Source organism: Bombus impatiens, unplaced genomic scaffold (assembly GCF_000188095.3).
Source record: "Bombus impatiens unplaced genomic scaffold, BIMP_2.2 scf_0263, whole genome shotgun sequence".
Lineage (NCBI taxonomy): Eukaryota > Metazoa > Arthropoda > Insecta > Hymenoptera > Apidae > Bombus > Bombus impatiens.
The window spans coordinates 517,615-535,362 of record NT_176682.1 but is presented as its reverse complement, the minus strand read 5'-3'; the positions used below and the strand labels follow the sequence as shown (position 1 = coordinate 535,362).

The window sequence follows — 17,748 nt, the reverse complement described above, 5'->3', positions numbered from 1 at the left end:
GTAATAGGAATTAAAACAGCTTAGTAAAAAGTAAGCTGCAAAAATAATACAAAACGAATCTATTTAGTGGGAATTATAAAATAACGAGGTAGTTGTGTTTGCCAGTCTTCTTCAGGCTGCGTTATCTTTTCATAAACGAATCTCGCCTCTTCGCTGTAACATCCGGTACACGTCCATCTTGGACCACGCTAATTTATTTTTCTATTCGCGAGTTCTTACGCTGCTTAATTATCTTCTACGCGATAGATATTTCTAATCGAGAAAAGGAAAGGTTCATGCAGATTCGCATTATCAGTCAACGTTTACTTTTTACCATCGTAACGAAGGCGGAGTGGTTGATATTTCGCGTTCGTTTACAGTATCTTTGCACGTTATAGCAACGTTTTTGATATTAGTCATAACACTTGTTCGTCGTAGCACACCTTACCGTATCGTTTCTTTATTATTTCTTTTCTGGAAACGTTCTGCTTTAATCATCTGTAGTTCTAGTGTTAAAATCCTTTTCATTTAATGCTAATTAATATTAAATGTAATATTAAATTCTTTAAGTATTGTTTAAGTTCGATGTTTAGACGAATATCGTATAATTCCAGGAGAAATTGTAAATGGTGCGAAGGTCTCTTGATTCGAACTTTTAACAGCGAAGTTTCATCCTAAACTACTTTCAATCTCGTATAGAATTGAACTCGACGTTCTGCTCTACTTCATTCGACTCTTCTCTGAATGCTTTATCTTGATTTAAAAGAATCTTCTAAAGTATATGTTTTCTATGCTTCAAAAGCAATCGTCAAAGATCAATCTAGACCTTCCTACGCGGTAATTTATCGATTGATATTTTATGTACAAATTGTAGCACGATTTTCAGAATGTTGCAATCGTGGAATTTTAATTATTTTATTATCGATCTTGTCATCTTCCTCTCAAGAGGAATTTTGCAGCAATTGTAATTTGAAACCTGTGATTTATAAAATTTCTCTAGAGGGATATTTAAGTTGCGAACAGTTATGCAGACATCGAAATCATAATACTTGTCGATATGTAAGACGAATCGGTTCTAACCCGAACGATTTTCTTAACCTTAATAAAAGAACACAAATGGTATATTATACGTTATCTCGTGGAATATTGTTGTATTCCTCTTAGGGATTGGTATTGCTTCAAATTATCTTCGTGTTAGCATCCGAGAAAAATAGCAGTTTTCTATTAGCAAATGTGACGCAAGAAATATCAATATGCTGATAAATTGTTCCGCGGTTAATGTTCCATTTCCTTCTTCTTCTTCTCGTCACTTCTTGATTTCTCGTGCATTTTTTCTGCGGCGCAATTTTGTAACCAAAGAAGAGAAACACGAGAGAGTCGAGTCAGCTATGTTGATAGATACTTATTTCTGAACTCATTAAGAAGAGATTAAAGACAGCAGGCTTATGAGTTGCGATGAATATTCATTGATACATACAAAAATAGATAATACAGTTGTGCAATTATCATTGCACGAAGCAAGATTTTGTGAATAAAAATGAAACTATTGAAATTCTTCGATTATTCTTACCCTCGATATTTTCTTTTTTCTTTTTTTTTCCTTTCAACTGGTCAACTTTTATCTTGTCACTCTTCCATTATGTATCTCGATTTTATCAATTTTCAATGTTTCTTCTTCCGATTCTTGGACGTTTTCCAGATTTTGAAACTTTCATCGCTTCGGCTGTTCAATTAAGAACACTACAGACCAGTAAATGCAATAAATACTTGAAATTGTTATTTTTTAATATTTCTTCCTCACAAGCAACGATCCATAAATATTTCCATGTGAATTCTAAAACCACGCCTTCATATTTTTTCGAAATATAAATTTAAATATAAATTTATCGATTTTTCAGTTATAATCTCGAAGAATATTAATTGTTATCGATGATGTAGTAAGAAAAGCTAGAAAATGTTAAGTATTATCTGTGGTAACCAGAGCGATACAAGGTACGTAACTGCAGCTCGCTGCAATCGATTCGTTCGAATTCTGGACTTGGTGATTGCATTCGTAGAGCTTGTTCCCCAGTTTCCTAGTTATTTATTCGTCCCGCCAAGACTCGAGAAGCATCCTAAGAACGAGTCAATGTCGACCGGAGCCCCCAAGGCTGACCTACACGAAACACGAGCACTGTTCGTGCTAGAAAGTCACTGTCGCTGGTATTCCGTTTCGCATTCCCCTCGGAACATTCGTTTTCTTTCATCTTCGATCATTCGAATTATCAAATTTGCTAGAATATTCAAGCACCAACGGATATCAATATCTATATCTTATCGGTCTATTCACTTCTTAGTATGAAGATAATCGATGGAGTATATATCAGGCGTCGATAAGATTTCATTTAGTAAATACGGAAATATGATTTTCTAGGGATACCGGTATATACCTTGTTTAGCGTTTGTTAAACTGGATATCTACCGTTAACGAAACACGTAGACTAAACAAAATTATGTGTATACAAGGGAAGATTCCCAACTCGAAAATTCAAACAATCATGAAACTTTGGCATACGTAGAGGATGTATAGATATGTATTACGCAATTCTTTGCTTACTGTGGAAATTCTTAGCCAACGATAGCTATGCTTAAAAGGCGTAACATTTGTCTGAAAATAGATCTTTCCGTCTCTTACAATTCGCGAGTTATAACGTGAAATTGGAAAATAGCCGAATTTTCAAGGGTCGGTTTCAAACATTTGCAGTCAATTTATTCAAAAGATTAGCAAAAGAAGTTGCGTAATACGTACGATAATTTTCATTAATATTCTCATTAATATCCTTGAAAGGGGAATAACTTCTTAACACTTTGACTGCCACACCGAAATCACATGTTCCGCTGAGGACGCCACGAGAGTATTTTTACCATTCAAAGCATATAATGGCAAAGTAATAATAAATTGATGATGTAAGACAACATTCTTCCCCAATGGACCGCTTATCTTATTGAGATTTAAAGTTTATTGAGTCCAGAAAATACAGTTTTAGGTACATTATTCACAATAAACATGAATTTTTGTAATGGTATGTTAGGCAAAGGTACCGATACGCGGCGGTACGACGTAGCCATGCTGTATTATGTGTCGACGCTTTACATTTTTCGTTGTATGATACAGTTTTTGGGTTTAAGCCTCTGGGGAGCGGAGCTTTTTTATGTATTTTTTTTTTTATTTTTTTCTGTCCTGGAAACTTGATCGCAAAACAGGACGCTTCGGTAGTTTGCTACCGTTTATCTTACTGATGGTCACGGGTGACCACCGTAGCGCCTTGGTAACAGTTGATAGCGACATATTATAACAAGGCTTCGTTTATTTCAACAAATCATTCGCATTCGTTATTTCGTCCTAAGCAAAATGTGCAGAATATATTGTTGAAACGTGTAGAAGATATCAGTAAACAGTATTTGCTCATTCTATATAATTTCGACAAAACATTCGGCTGAAATGGTAGAGGTCCGCAAAAAAGATTATGTTTGCGATAAACCAATAGTAGTGCAGCATTTACGATTATTTTCTAAGGTGTGTTTATAATAATATTCGTAGATTACCCCTCAAAGATAAGGATGCAAACACAGTGCATCGTTAGATGCAAGATTCGTTCTCATTTTTTTTTATCGATGTTCTAATAAAAAAGTTTAATTGTTCAATGTGGCACTTTTTATTTCACTTTACCATTCAAAGCATATAATGGCAAAGTAATAATAAATTGATGATGTAAGACAACATTCTTCCCCAATGGACCGCTTATCTTATTGAGATTTAAAGTTTATTGAGTCCAGAAAATACAGTTTTAGGTACATTATTCACAATAAACATGAATTTTTGTAATGGTATGTTAGGCAAAGGTACCGATACGCGGCGGTACGACGTAGCCATGCTGTATTATGTGTCGACGCTTTACATTTTTCGTTGTATGATACAGTTTTTGGGTTTAAGCCTCTGGGGAGCGGAGCTTTTTTATGTATTTTTTTTTTTATTTTTTTCTGTCCTGGAAACTTGATCGCAAAACAGGACGCTTCGGTAGTTTGCTACCGTTTATCTTACTGATGGTCACGGGTGACCACCGTAGCGCCTTGGTAACAGTTGATAGCGACATATTATAACAAGGCTTCGTTTATTTCAACAAATCATTCGCATTCGTTATTTCGTCCTAAGCAAAATGTGCAGAATATATTGTTGAAACGTGTAGAAGATATCAGTAAACAGTATTTGCTCATTCTATATAAATAGTAAGGTATGTGCACACTTCTAACTTCAATTATATGATTATAAGGCAGCATTTACGATTATTTTCTAAGGTGTGTTTATAATAATGTTCGTAGATTACCCCTCAAAGATAAGGATGCAAACACAGTGCATCGTTAGATGCAAGATTCGTTCTCATTTTTTTTTATCGATGTTCTAATAAAAAAGTTTAATTGTTCAATGTGGCACTTTTTATTTCACAGTATCTTCTATTTATCGGTTATATTCAAAATGCCCTAACTGTTAATTTTCATTCAATTTTTACAATTGTAAGAAGTTCAAGCGCTCCGGTCACCAATGACCATCGTGGCGTCACAGGAGAAACCGCGAAAAAAATATAGAACAAAAATATTTTTTTTAATTTTTCCATCGAGACAATGATCTACAGTGAGATTCGTTATAACGAGACGTGATAAATTGCACGCGTACCGAGCGAAAATTCAAAGTCGATTTTCTCGAAAACAAAGCCTCAGACGAAAAATTTTTATTCTATATTTTCGACTTCTTTTTTCGCGTAGAATCACCCCCTTTCCGCTTGTACCACCAATTACCAACCACCCTGTATATGACCAACGTGACAGTCAAAGTGTTAAACGTGAAGCTTTTGTTTTGAAATGTTAAAAAAATTCATTTCTGGATGAACTGTAAGAGGAAGTTTCGAAAAAACCGCATTACGGTCAGAATTGCGAAAAAGATAGGAACAATCACTTTTTACCTGACTGTTTTACCTGAGCCCGTAATGAGAATTTAAACACCACGTCTTGTGGATTCGTGTTGGTCCACGTACACGCTGAAAGTTTCATCGAAATCGATCGATGCAGAGCAAGGTTTGTTACGATTTATTACAGGTGAAAAGTCGCGAAAAACTGCGATTTTTCATCGGTTTTAACCGTTTGTAGCTCGCAGCAACGTTAATCGATTTCGATGAAATTTTCAACGTACATGCAACTGACGTAGATCTACAGAACGTAGCATTTAAATTCTCGTTACAGGCTCGGATAAAAAAGAAGTAAAAAGTGACTCTTGCTATCTTTTTCGCAATTCTGACCAATCGCAATTTCCTCGAGATCTATTTTACGCGCCATCTAGTAAACTAATCCTTGCGACGTCTCAAAAAAGCGAGGACGTTTGGTGCAATTTCGAAGAAGTAATTCTGCTCTGAAGACTGTTCGAATGTTAATGGAAGCGACTGTGCTCAAAGTTTCATAATTTGTTGAATTTCATAATTTTACGGATTCTCCCTTGTTAGCAGAACATGAATTTTCTAAACTATCGTAACTACCAATATACGTTGCTTTGCGAAAGTTTCTGACAAGATCGAGTTTTCACTTTGTACCTAAGAGCGATACTTGAAAGGATTTTTCCCCCATTTTCTTAGTGTTACACTTACAGACTTGAATTTGCCTAACGATTCGAAGATTAATTACGGCACGCACTGCTTGAATAGCCGAATAACTTCGACTTCAGCAATAGACTATTACCAACTTGTGCAAGGAAAGAGCAAGGCCATTTGACGAAAGAATGTTTCCGAATCCGGTTTTCTTTGTTCTCCGTCAGCATTTCGAACAAGTCCCTTTATTGCAGAGACAACTGTACACTTTCCCGCTTGAAAGTAATTGTTCGTTCAACTCGCTCGAATCTGACTTTCTTAGCCTTGGATGTACACATTCGTTGCGAGACATAACTCGCGAAAGTACACTTCCGATGCTCTGGAATTCTCTAATTGCCCTTTACTCGAGAGATCTTTTAAATTATCGCTACGAAACGACTAACAAATTTTATTATCGGAGGGTCGTGTAAAGATGATGAGTTCTGAGATTTAAGAATTTTGTAAATATTGCTTTCGTAGTTTCCTTGTTTCGTGCGAAAAAATTATAATAAAATTAGAAAGTTATTTAACAGGAAAGTTTATTTATTAAATATTGTAATAGGAAAATTTGAAAATTTATAGAATGTTCTCGCTATGAGAAAATTACGTATCTCATACTGGCAAGAAAATTTCATGATACACGAGACTCTAGAAAATAAATAAATAAGTGAGTAAATAAATTATAAACTGTAGCAGATTTGCTGTTGGACAATCTTACTATTTTACATCGACTAGGATAATTAAATCGCTCGTAATTTATAAAATTGACGTAAAATTACTCGTTTTATCGTCAAACTTATTACTGTGTTATGCAAGAGAGTTTATTAGCACTGGTTGGTGACCTGTAGCAACATATAAGATTTTGCTAACAATATTACCTCAATCGTGTAAGTAAAATGACTCTAAGGGGCAAATTAATTTTATAACATGTCTAAACAAAGTCGTAAAATTTTCAGAATTCGCCACATTCATCACAATTATAATATTCCACAACGAATGTTGTATTTATATCTACCAATTCGACTGGTTGCAAGAATCGTACAAAGTTTCTTTTAAATGCACAACGTGAAATCGTTGGTCGACTGTTCTTCTAAAGTCCTGGCGCCATTTCTTATATAGGTTAACGAAGTACCATCGATCAAGTCACAGTGTAATTGCCTTCGCAGGTGCTGTACGTGTTCCTCTCATTTGTCTTTCGCTCTTTCATGCACGCTGTATGCTAATACAGCACACGTTGTAAACCTAAATTTTTAATGTTCTTACTGTACACGATTTACGACCAGGATCCGTTAAAATTAACGTCGACGTCGTTAAAAGTTCGAAGTCGAGAGACCTGTATTTCTCAGTATTAAACGTTGCAATTCCTCCAAACCTTCGAAATCGTATCAAAATGATTGCTTTTTGTGTATTTTATTGACGACGTGCAGTTTAACTGCTTAACCCTCGCCAACATCGAAACGTAGAAATTTAATTCATTGGGTCATTGGACATCATAACAATTTTGGACTAGATTACTTAATTTGGGAATTTTTTATTTGATCTAATATTTGTTAGCAATTGCTATCGCAAAGAATTTCGAATACGAGATAAAATTAAGCAAATTTTATTAATCTAACATAAAGTGGTATAATAAATTGGCGACTATCTATAACCCAACGATACTATTTGACAATATTCGAGTATTAACCCATTTGCATCATGGCCCTACTTAAGACGACTGTTGAAGGCATCAGCGGCGTTTAACTGACGACTGGTCCCTATCACCGCGCGCGATCGGTCGTGGCTGCAATAAACGACATCCTAATTCTTCATGGAGTTTATCGAAAATTTACTGTTCAAAACGATTAGTAGGCAATGTTGCTTCGCAAACATCGCATCTTATATTCTTTATAACGGAGGAAAAAAGTAAAAATTATTTAGAATTTAAAACTGCTGCAGTGACCAACTTAGCTGTCTTCACTTGATGAGATCCTACAGATACGTTTTCGAGTGTGTTCTATTTGTATACTTTGATCCGAATCATCAAAATCGTCGAAATCCATTGGGGCAACTAAATTTTAGTTTACATTATAAAATTAGAATATTTTTTAAATTTGAATTTGTTAAATTTAATTAAGATCGACAGTACTTACTCATAGCGGCAGTTAAAAGGATTTCAACAACAAAAGTAAGACTTGTTTAGAAAATAATAAACTGATATAAGCGAGATGCTGACAAACGGGTCAAACGTGATCTCTCACATCTGAAGAATACTTAGCGACTGAAATAAAAAGCAGTCGCAGCGCGCGTAATAATCCGCGCTTGGTGATAGAAGACAGTCGCAATGCTTGGATGCAAATGAGTTAAGAATCGGAATATGATTGCTAGTAAAGTAATTATTACTGTTAAGTATTATTATGTAATTCATAAGTTGATTGACTATAGGAGAGGGGTGGTTTGATAGGGACATTACAAGTATTACATCATTATAAACGTAAAGACGAAAGATCTGCTCGCATCGATGGTTTCTTTATTTTGTAACGTTTTTTCTATATTAAAAATAAAATTTTTGGTAGCTTGTCCAAACTTTTTGCGGAGTATTATTAGCGACTGGCTTCTTTAACGCTACGTCAGAACAAGCTTTTCAAGTTTATTCAAGAATGGTACGTAATACGAGATGCCATATTTGTAACAAAGGAACACAACAAAAGTTTATTAATTTATTATTTATGTTAATCATGATTGTTTACTATTATAAGCTTCTCTGTAGATTTTTCAGTTTTACTATGAATTAATATCAATTTTTTCATTAATTTTGTCTGGTTTAAGAATTATATTTTACCGTCGATCGATTATTTTTTTCGATCTTTAATGTGATAATTATTTTTGCTTTTTAATTACGTAGGCAAGTTTCATGTAAATTTTGTCGTAATTATTTTGATGTAAAAAGGGACAAAATTCACTTGTTTTAAAAAGCAGAAGATAAGACAGGGAAATTTGTTCGTATCACGTGCAGTTACACCTTACAGCCAACCTTCTGATTATCATCGATATCATCGATGTTAGAAGCAGAATGATCTTTCGGTTTTTGTTATATCTAGTTCGAAACAGAACTGTCCCGCTTATTCCATCTCTGCCCTATTCTCCAATTCGTCCGAATATATAATTATGAACAGAATGTGTCCACAATATGGAATAGTAGTATAGCGAACAGACTATGGTAGTTTTCAATTGGATGTCAACTGATTTGTGATCGGAGGAAATAATGGAAAGTGACTGTTCGAGCACGTCGAACTCGTCGTTCGAGTTCTTGGACTACGATTCAAGCAAGATTTACATATACGAGAAGGAATTTCGCGACTATGTCGTGTACTTCTCCGCGAATGGCGATTCCCCGACATCCACCTACAAGAGTTTTGAACACAGTTCCTTTGAAAGCACAGGTATCGCCCTTGTATCAAGTCTAACAGATATTTCGGTCGATTTTCATGGCTAAACGATCGTATCTTTTACGGTAAAATAGATTCGAATGACGCGAAACGAAGCTGTAGACAACGATAGAAATCGATTACGTGAACAAACGTCTTTGAAACGTTTAAACGTCGTTGGAGAAGCAGCACAGCCATAACTCGGGCAGTTTAACGCTCGAATAAAGTAATCGATTATGAAAGTGTCGTCCTGGCAGATCGTGCATTTACTTCGATATCGACCATTAATCTGTTTGGAAATGTCGAAAAACGAGTATACTTAATTTTGCCTATATTTCGTTTTAACGACAACAAATTAACTCGTTATGGTACAGACACGGTAATTTGTTACAATATCGTAGATATCTTATTTTCTTTAAGTTTCAATAAATCAAAATTCAATTTCATTAAATAAAATTAAAAAAAAAAAGAAAAATAGTCTAATTGCGGTTTAAGCGGAGGATACAACGACCAGAAATCCTTTTTTCTAGAGGATACAAAATAATTCTCTTCTCTCTTTTATTATAATAACTTGGCCTCTGTAGAGGTTTAAATGCCGTTTGAATGGAAAGAAACGTAGACCACCGAGAGGAAAAGGAACACGGAGGCGGCTCATCTTTCGAACTCCGAACAAAAAATACTAAGATAATTCCCGTTATTTTTATTACGCTCGTGTAAGCGGCCATTTATCTTTTTTATTAGCGGCGTGTAACGGAGACGTCGCGCTTAGTGATTAATTTAATTGCAAGTTGCGTTTAAACCTGCATTCCCGCCAGGTAACTTCCGTCATTTGCATTTCTGGCGAGAATCGCGTATAAAGAGGTCGTAAGTTTTATATTCTTCGTATCCACGAGGAATTGCCGCCAGATCACTATCGTTTTATCCCATCGACAATAATATTTCGAAAATCGTATCAAGTATAATAAAATTCTCTCTTATTCTTAGGTATACAGAGTGGTTGGTAACTGGTGGTACAAGCGGAAAGGGGGGCAAATTTTTCGTTTGAGGCTTTGTTTCCGAGAAAATCGACTTTGAATTTTCGCTCGGTACGCATACACTTTATCGCGTCTCGTTATAACGGATCTCACTGTAAATCGTTGTCTCGATGGAAAAATTAAAAAAAAAAATTTTTATTATATATTTTCGACTTCTTTTTTCGCGTAGAATCACCCCCTTTCCGCTTGTACCACCAGTTACCAACCACCCTGTATATAATATACGTGAAAAAGACATATTCAGCTGTGAAACTAAATAAAGAGGCAATTTTATTAACACGATATCGATCGGCAACGTACCGAATTTCGAAATTGTTTCACTAAAGAAATGTTATTCATTACGTTGCTCCTCCTTTGTAGTTTCCAATTTACAGAAAATAAACTCCTCGGAATCGAACGCTTGAGTTAAATTCTTGCTGAGTCAAAGAAAATTAGTAAGCAGCGTGTTAATAACTCGAACAAAGATGAAATCAACATGTTAATAATACACGATGAGTTAACGCACGTACTCCGTGGCTGTAGAAAGTCGACCGACCAGGTTCCAAAGCAAAATAATGAAAGGATTTCCACGGTTCTAAATAAAAGGACAAATTATAACGAGTCATTGAAGCACGCGCCGTCACGACCAATGTCTTTTCAAATATTTCTTTAATAAAGTATAATCGCTCAAGTGGCTGACTGCGGGATTGCGTTTCAGTGACCTTTTACCAAAAGGTGCACCGTTTCTCATGAAGAGAAGCTAACCCTCATAATAATGCCTGCAATAATACCAAAGTATCATGTTCGATCAATTCTTCTTCTATCATGTAACAATTCTTCGTGTCTGTATCGGTAACGTGAGAATTTTTGTTTCCTTGTCGTTTCCACTAGCGAAGAGACAAATAAAGCAACGAAGGCTACTAAATATTTTAATAGATTCATACACACGTAATCGTTTTCTTTTTTATTCCAAAATGTTTCGCTGCGAAGACGCAAACTATTTAAAATTTTCTTACGATCGTTGATTGATTATTTCGTAAATATCGCCGGACAACCACTAAGTTATCTATTTACCGTGTTTCCAAACGATACATTGAATTTTTAAACTTGAACGTAAAGTTATTCGAATATTGAAATACCAGAAATTTAATACTAGAACTACCAATAATTAATACGAAGCTATTTTTATCAAAACCAGTCAAAATGACTGGTCTTTAAAAAATACGTAATAATAGAATACTTTCTTACAGAACCAATTCCATGTTATGTAGTATATTTTTGGTATTATTAATCCATCTGGGGCCATGATCCCTAAACGAGGATTGACACATTTATAAAATTATAGAACCAGTCATTTTGACTGTTGTGGTATTTCTAGTGTTAGCATCTAGCGATCGATCCGGAATTTTCCAAATAACTGATATCGTCCTATTGAATGATACGCAGTAAAAATTTTAAAAACGCGTGGCAAATTGTACAAAACGAAGGAACTGGTTAATTGGGGTTCGATAAACAGATTGCAGGACTTTACACTTTAACAAGTACCAGTCATGTTGACTGGTATTGGTACAAGTAGCCTTGATACAAAATTATTTCGAGTTTGAATACATAAAAAGCAAAATAAAATTCATTATATCATTCTTTTAGTTATCGTTACGAAAATCATTACATCATTGCGGAAAAAAGTATAGCATGAAGTAGGAATTTGAAAATAAAATTGTAAAATCAGTCAATTTGACTGGTGTGGTAGTTCTAATGTTAAGTGACGGCTGAATATTTCTATCGATCTCCGTTTAATTCAGAAACGAAGCGAAGAAGTGAGAGCAGCGAGATGGAAAATGTCTTTGTGTGCATAGTCGGGCATTTACACGGACAGTGATCACTTTCCTCGCGATACGCGGTTATCTTTTCGATTTCCTTCTTCAAACAAAAATTGCCACACGCACCTGATTGAAATCGATATGATCGCGCTGTGACATTCCTATAAATTGCCACTTTATCGCGATTGTTACGATGGGAACGCGCTTCATTGATTTTCTCGGATAAAACCTGACATCCCTTGATTCCTAGGTACGTGTCTGCGCTGTAACAATCTAAATTAACAACGATCAAACGTATTTGCCTGATTATTTCCCGAATATAATGACCGTTCGCTTATCATCGCGCGCCCGTGTCGCTTGTTTGCCGTCACAAAGCTCTGCCATACGGCGAATTAGAAAATTAAGTCGGTATTGTTCCTTGAATCGCTCGTCCTCAGCCGCGTTTACGTAACTAGAACGTTTCCTCGAGTTTCCGACACGTTGGATGCGTGACTGGAAGTTTGACGCTGTCGGTGATTTCAACGCCTGTATAGAATGCTCGCACAGGCATGCCATATTGCCATAATGCCATAATACGATTGATTTCGTGCATCTTAGGTTTGCCACTAGACCGCGAATTTTTATACGTTTATTTGTTACACCGTATATTATTCTTCCATGAGCAAATGAATAATTGTCTCAATTCGCTTCTTTATTTTCAACATTCATTATCTTGCGTATTTTAGGAATTCGTTAGTATCTGTTGAGAAACTTTAGAATTATCACAAACGTCTCTACAATGACATAGTAAGAATTGCTTGCAATTAAATGGGGGAAAAATTGTGATTAATTTCTCTGATTTGTTCTCTGTTCTAGTTGGACATTGATTGTGTTCTCTTCTCTTATATTCTGTATTTTCTCATCTTTACATCGACGTATACCTTCAAAAAGGTCAGAAATTAATCGTGAACTGAGAATTAGGCGGAATTAGATAATTAGTAAAAAACAGAGATTCGACTTTTGAGTGACTCGTGATACAAAGTTGTTAAATATTATGGGCGTCTCCTGAGCGAGCACTATGTCTTCTCAAATGATTAATTAATTCCAAGCAATTTGTATTTTAGCTTCGAGTCTAGCGTAATAAAATTTTCCCTCTGAATTGTAATTTACGATCGAATGATTTTTATTGCAGCCTGACTAACGTGACAGCGGAGCTTAATTTGAAATGATACTCACGATTCTCAATCTGTCTTTTTCAGATACAGACAGCGAAAGCGAGGATGGCTCGTCGACAAGGTTAAACTTCAACATCATCCCCTACACTGTGAGTAATTCGTTCCTCTATGCAAGACGAATGGTAACGATTGAAGAAAGTCAAGGAAAAGCAACGTAACCTCTGCTCGAGAATGCATAAATATCTGTTATCGATCGAATCTGTCACGATGCATTTGATTCATGCGCCAAGTTCTGATCGCTCGATCCATTCCATACGCGTTATTTACACACTGCTCTGAATTCGCATAAATCACATACTCCAAATTTTAAGCATTATCTTATATCTATTCTCTTTGCTCGAAGATTAATTGTGTAAAACTGTGTTCGTGAAAATCGCATCTTTTATTCAGGAACATCTAATTTTAACTATTGTTTCATTTAGTTTCTTTATGTAAAAATTGTGCCTTCTGTAATCATTTTGATAAAAGTTAGATCTTTATGCAGAAATTAAAGTTATATTTCTCAATCATTCGAGCAGACGTTGTCAAACATACTTTTCCATGACATCTCAAAAAGATAAGCAGTCCTTCGAAACATTAGAATGTTTTGTCATGCGAAAAAGTTATCACAGATAAATTGGCCTAAATTTCCAAGAGTAGATCAAAAACACGTTCGATTACGAATAAACTCGTTTCGTACATTTCGCTGTAAAAATGAAGGGAGACGAGTTAATCTGCTACTTGAATTTCTGATCATAAATTTAAGATGAGATTCTAGTGTTGACGACAATAAAACCAAGTGACTTTTACAAATCTTTTTTAAAGCAACTACCGATCGTGTGAGATTAGACGTTTTTGGGATGAAAATAGAGAGTCTTGATGTACGAATCTAATTTTTTTATTTCTGTTTTTCTTGTTATTTATCGTATAACGTACAGGTCTTGTGACCGTTCTTGACAGTGTAACCATTGTTAGCGTGCAGTGTAACATCTGTCACGATCATCAAAATGCAGAAGTTAAGAAATTTTCTTATAATTTACGCTGATATCAAACCTATTTTTGAAAAAAAAAAAAGAAATAAATAAAAGATTAGAAAGTTCTAGTGTATTTAGAAGAAAAATTGAACTTTTCCAGGGGATAAATTGAGTTTATACTGTTTAAATGCATATTATAAGTAAATAATCAAATAAAAATGTCATCTTCGATTCTTGGAGAAATTTCGAACAAAGTGAACGAGCTTTTCTGTCAAAAATTGATTTATCGGTTTCTCAGTTATCGCCAGTTTAAAAAGTTAATAAATGACGAGCAGAGTTGAAATTAAAATTACATTTGTACTTCAAGATCGTGAATACATGTGAAAAGGATCTGGTCCCACATAACCAGTAGTTAGCCTAAACAAAATTCATAGAAATCCGTTGCTCTTATTTTTGTTGCACAAGAATCTCCTCCTAATTCTTCAAACGTCTACAATAAGATATTTTTACTTAACTATGAACACGGTTCAGAGATCAAAGCGCAGAAGAATTATTGGCCAACACATTTGATGAAATTCACGTGCCTCAACGAGTTAGCGAGCATGATTCATCGTCACATAGTTTACCAGCAAATATCAGGAAATTCTCGTTCATCTTCAATTATCAAACCGTTACAGCTCGCGTATGTTCTTTTCTTATCTTTATACCGCGTGAAATATTGTCTATATATTTATTTAGACAAGAAATTTATTGCGCGTGAAACACTTCCTAATGTTTAATCGTTCGCTGTTGTCATTTCCACGTTCTTCGTTGTTCGTGTGATCGATGATTTTAGATTATCTAACTATGTAACGCCACTATCATCGTAATCTTCGAACTTGCATATTTTATTTGATATAAGAATTTACCGAATCTAGAAATACTGTTAGAGAACTTGATCGAGTGGCGAACAAATGTTTAGAAGATAAACATTCAAAGAACTTTTATTAACACTTGGTAAAATATTGTACGCATAGTTTTCAACATTGAGGGAAGAGAAATATGGACAGGAAAAAGGTAACAGAAGCCTTCTGTGTTATGATAATTTCCCTCGAATTTGTTTACATTCTTGCGATAAATGTATTCGTCTATCTACATTTCGATAAAAGTCTATTTAACCACTACGATAGTGTAACAGTCAAATGTGTTTTATTATTCATTTTCAACGATCCCTGAGATATAATAATTTGCAAAGTTGAAAGAAAGGACACGAAACTTAAAAAATACCAAAGCTGCTACTACCTATAGTGATCTTTTCCTCAAACATATACTTCCACGACATAAAATTCTCACCCACTTAAAAGGAGTTCTATTACAAAAAGAAAAAAAAAAATAAAAATAAAAATAAAAAGTCGAAGAAACGCCCAATATGACAACAAACGAGTCTTCGGGGATGAGTCGATAATACGATTAAATCGCTTTTCACGAATAATAATAATACGCTCTCCGTGACTGCAAGCCATGGAAGACTAAGGAGAGATAATTTTGAAAGCTCGTAGAATAAATTTACTTGCGATTTCGTTGGCCGAGGTTTTTGGCGCGAATATATAGCGTTTATTGGTAACGCAAGGTTGGCTCGGTGAAACGAACATGAGGCAGGTTGAACGAAACGCAGGTCGGTGTGTACGCACGCTAAATTACCCAAGCACTTGGACTCTGGTTGCATAATGACACGCTTATGCTTTCTTGAGCGTGCACATACGCCTTTCGCAAATCGACGCTCACTTTCTCGACGAACGCGTATATACACGCGCGTTGCTGGTAATCGATACGACATTTCACGGGGGCAGGGGAGGGAGAGAAAGAGTTAACGTGGTAATCGCCACGATTCTTATGAAAGCGATTCTGACGAAAGAATTCAGTATTAGATCAGTCGTATCGATAAATAATGCACCTTGGATCCTTTTCAATATCCGTGGTCGAATTTAAAATTGGGATTAAATCGTATTTAATCTTAGTACCTTCGACTTTGATATTACTAGAGTAGCTTGGTCATTATGACAACAGCATTGCTTATTACAGACAGATGATCTACTTTTGGCCAACTTTTTCTGGCCTCGATTGTATCGTACGTGTGAAATTAAATCGCACTTAATTGCGATATCTTGATTTTTATTTTTTTAATAGACGGTGATTTTTTATTATTTTGTAACAACTTTCAATTTATTTTGAAACGATCACGCTACGTATCGTATATGGTTCACTTGTTTGCATTTGTACCGCTTTCTTGTTTCGATAGATTGTGTCTCAGAAACATACGGAGTACTCTCTATGAGTACACCGTATAAATATTTGTTTACATTCAGTGATTAGGATCTCAGGAATTGTTGTACGATTGTTGTTCTCAGTTGTACGATTCGTTTACGTAATTACACATCTGTTCGCAATTTTAACGCGGGCTAGCGATAAAATTGAAATTTATTCCATACACGTATGCCAATCGTGTCTCGTAAAATTCAAATTCATGGAGATTGGTGAAAGAGCAAACTTTCATTCTCCGGAACGTTCGGACATACGCGCTAGCATACTCGCAAATGGAGAGGCATGATTGCTTCTCGGTATAGTTTCCCTTCTAATTTCCTTTCCTCGGCGATTATCTTATATACAGGATGCACGGTGTCGCTCTATATAGATGTCCATAATCTCTTCAAGGAAAAAGCGATCCGGATTTCTTCGAATCTATCAACGATTCGCGTCGCTGCTCGTGTAATACCTTTCTCGAGATTATCTTGCTCACGATCGTCGCACATTATATTCTCTGAAAAGAGAAACCAACGTTAAACGATAGCAACATCGCTCCGTAGCCCTTGGAAAATCTGATCTCGATGGTCGATTCGCGACTATTCGAAAGCAAAACGTGCGCGATCCTTCGGTGCAACAATTTACCTAGCCCGTTAACAGCCGAGGGAAATGCTTCAACTGCCTTAAGTTTAATAAAATCGAGAAGTTTATGTGGAAGATACACAATGGCGAAAAGGATATCGAGCAAATTCTTGAAATTTTCTTTCGTAGTGACAATGTTAAAAATGCTGAATCTGACGATGTGAATCGATTGAAAGAAAGCTGCAAACTAAATACCGCGTTAAGGGGTCATTGACTCTTAGTGGATTAGAATTATAACATCGTGTTGGGCTCCAGCAGTTTCGAGACTTTCTAAACTTCGAAGCTTCGGATCCTATCGCTAGATCGGAAAATCCGAATCGTTGCTCGATTCACGACTACTCGACTGCAACATACGATACTTCGAGATAGCAATTTAATATCGACAGATATACTCTGCATATAACAAGCACGTAAGTGGTTACATAAACACGTAGGCAACAGAGAGATCGAGTGACTCGAACCGTTATAGAAAGTTCTCATGAGCTCTCTCGCGTTCGATCCGCCGGTCTCTCCATTATCCCTGGCAACGGTACTGAAACGACTATGATTGCCCTATAATCCGTGCATCCTGGTGTAATCGTCGTTGCTCCGTACCGATTAGAGCTCTGGTTTATGTCGTACGTTTCCCGTGCCCTTCACATCGCTCATCGATTAATGTCAGTAATACAGCTGGACCTCTTATCTGTCGTCGATGCACTGCCACGACTGAAATACGGTCGATGTGGATGGTATTCGATGAGTATTGAACGAAATACAAGGGGAATCGACGTGAATCTAAAGAGATCCGGA

At 35.8% G+C, this 17,748-nt stretch overlaps 1 protein-coding gene across 13 annotated transcripts in view; it reads left to right on the top strand.

The window, feature by feature from the left end:
- Positions 1-17,748, top strand: part of LOC100744969 (TLD domain-containing protein 2) — a 312,724-nt gene that overhangs the window by 233,887 nt on the left and 61,089 nt on the right. For 12 of the 13 annotated variants that reach the window (XM_024367006.2, XM_024367003.2, XM_012384453.3 and 9 more), the window contains one exon: positions 13,109-13,173. Coding sequence is in view for 11 of the 13 variants with exons in the window: in XM_024367003.2 (XP_024222771.1) it covers positions 13,109-13,173 (65 nt within the window). In the remaining 2 variants the exon portion in view is untranslated. Of the gene's footprint in view, positions 1-9,031; positions 9,053-13,108; positions 13,174-17,748 lie in introns of those variants that run through there. The other variant, XM_024367002.2, reaches the window with a different exon arrangement.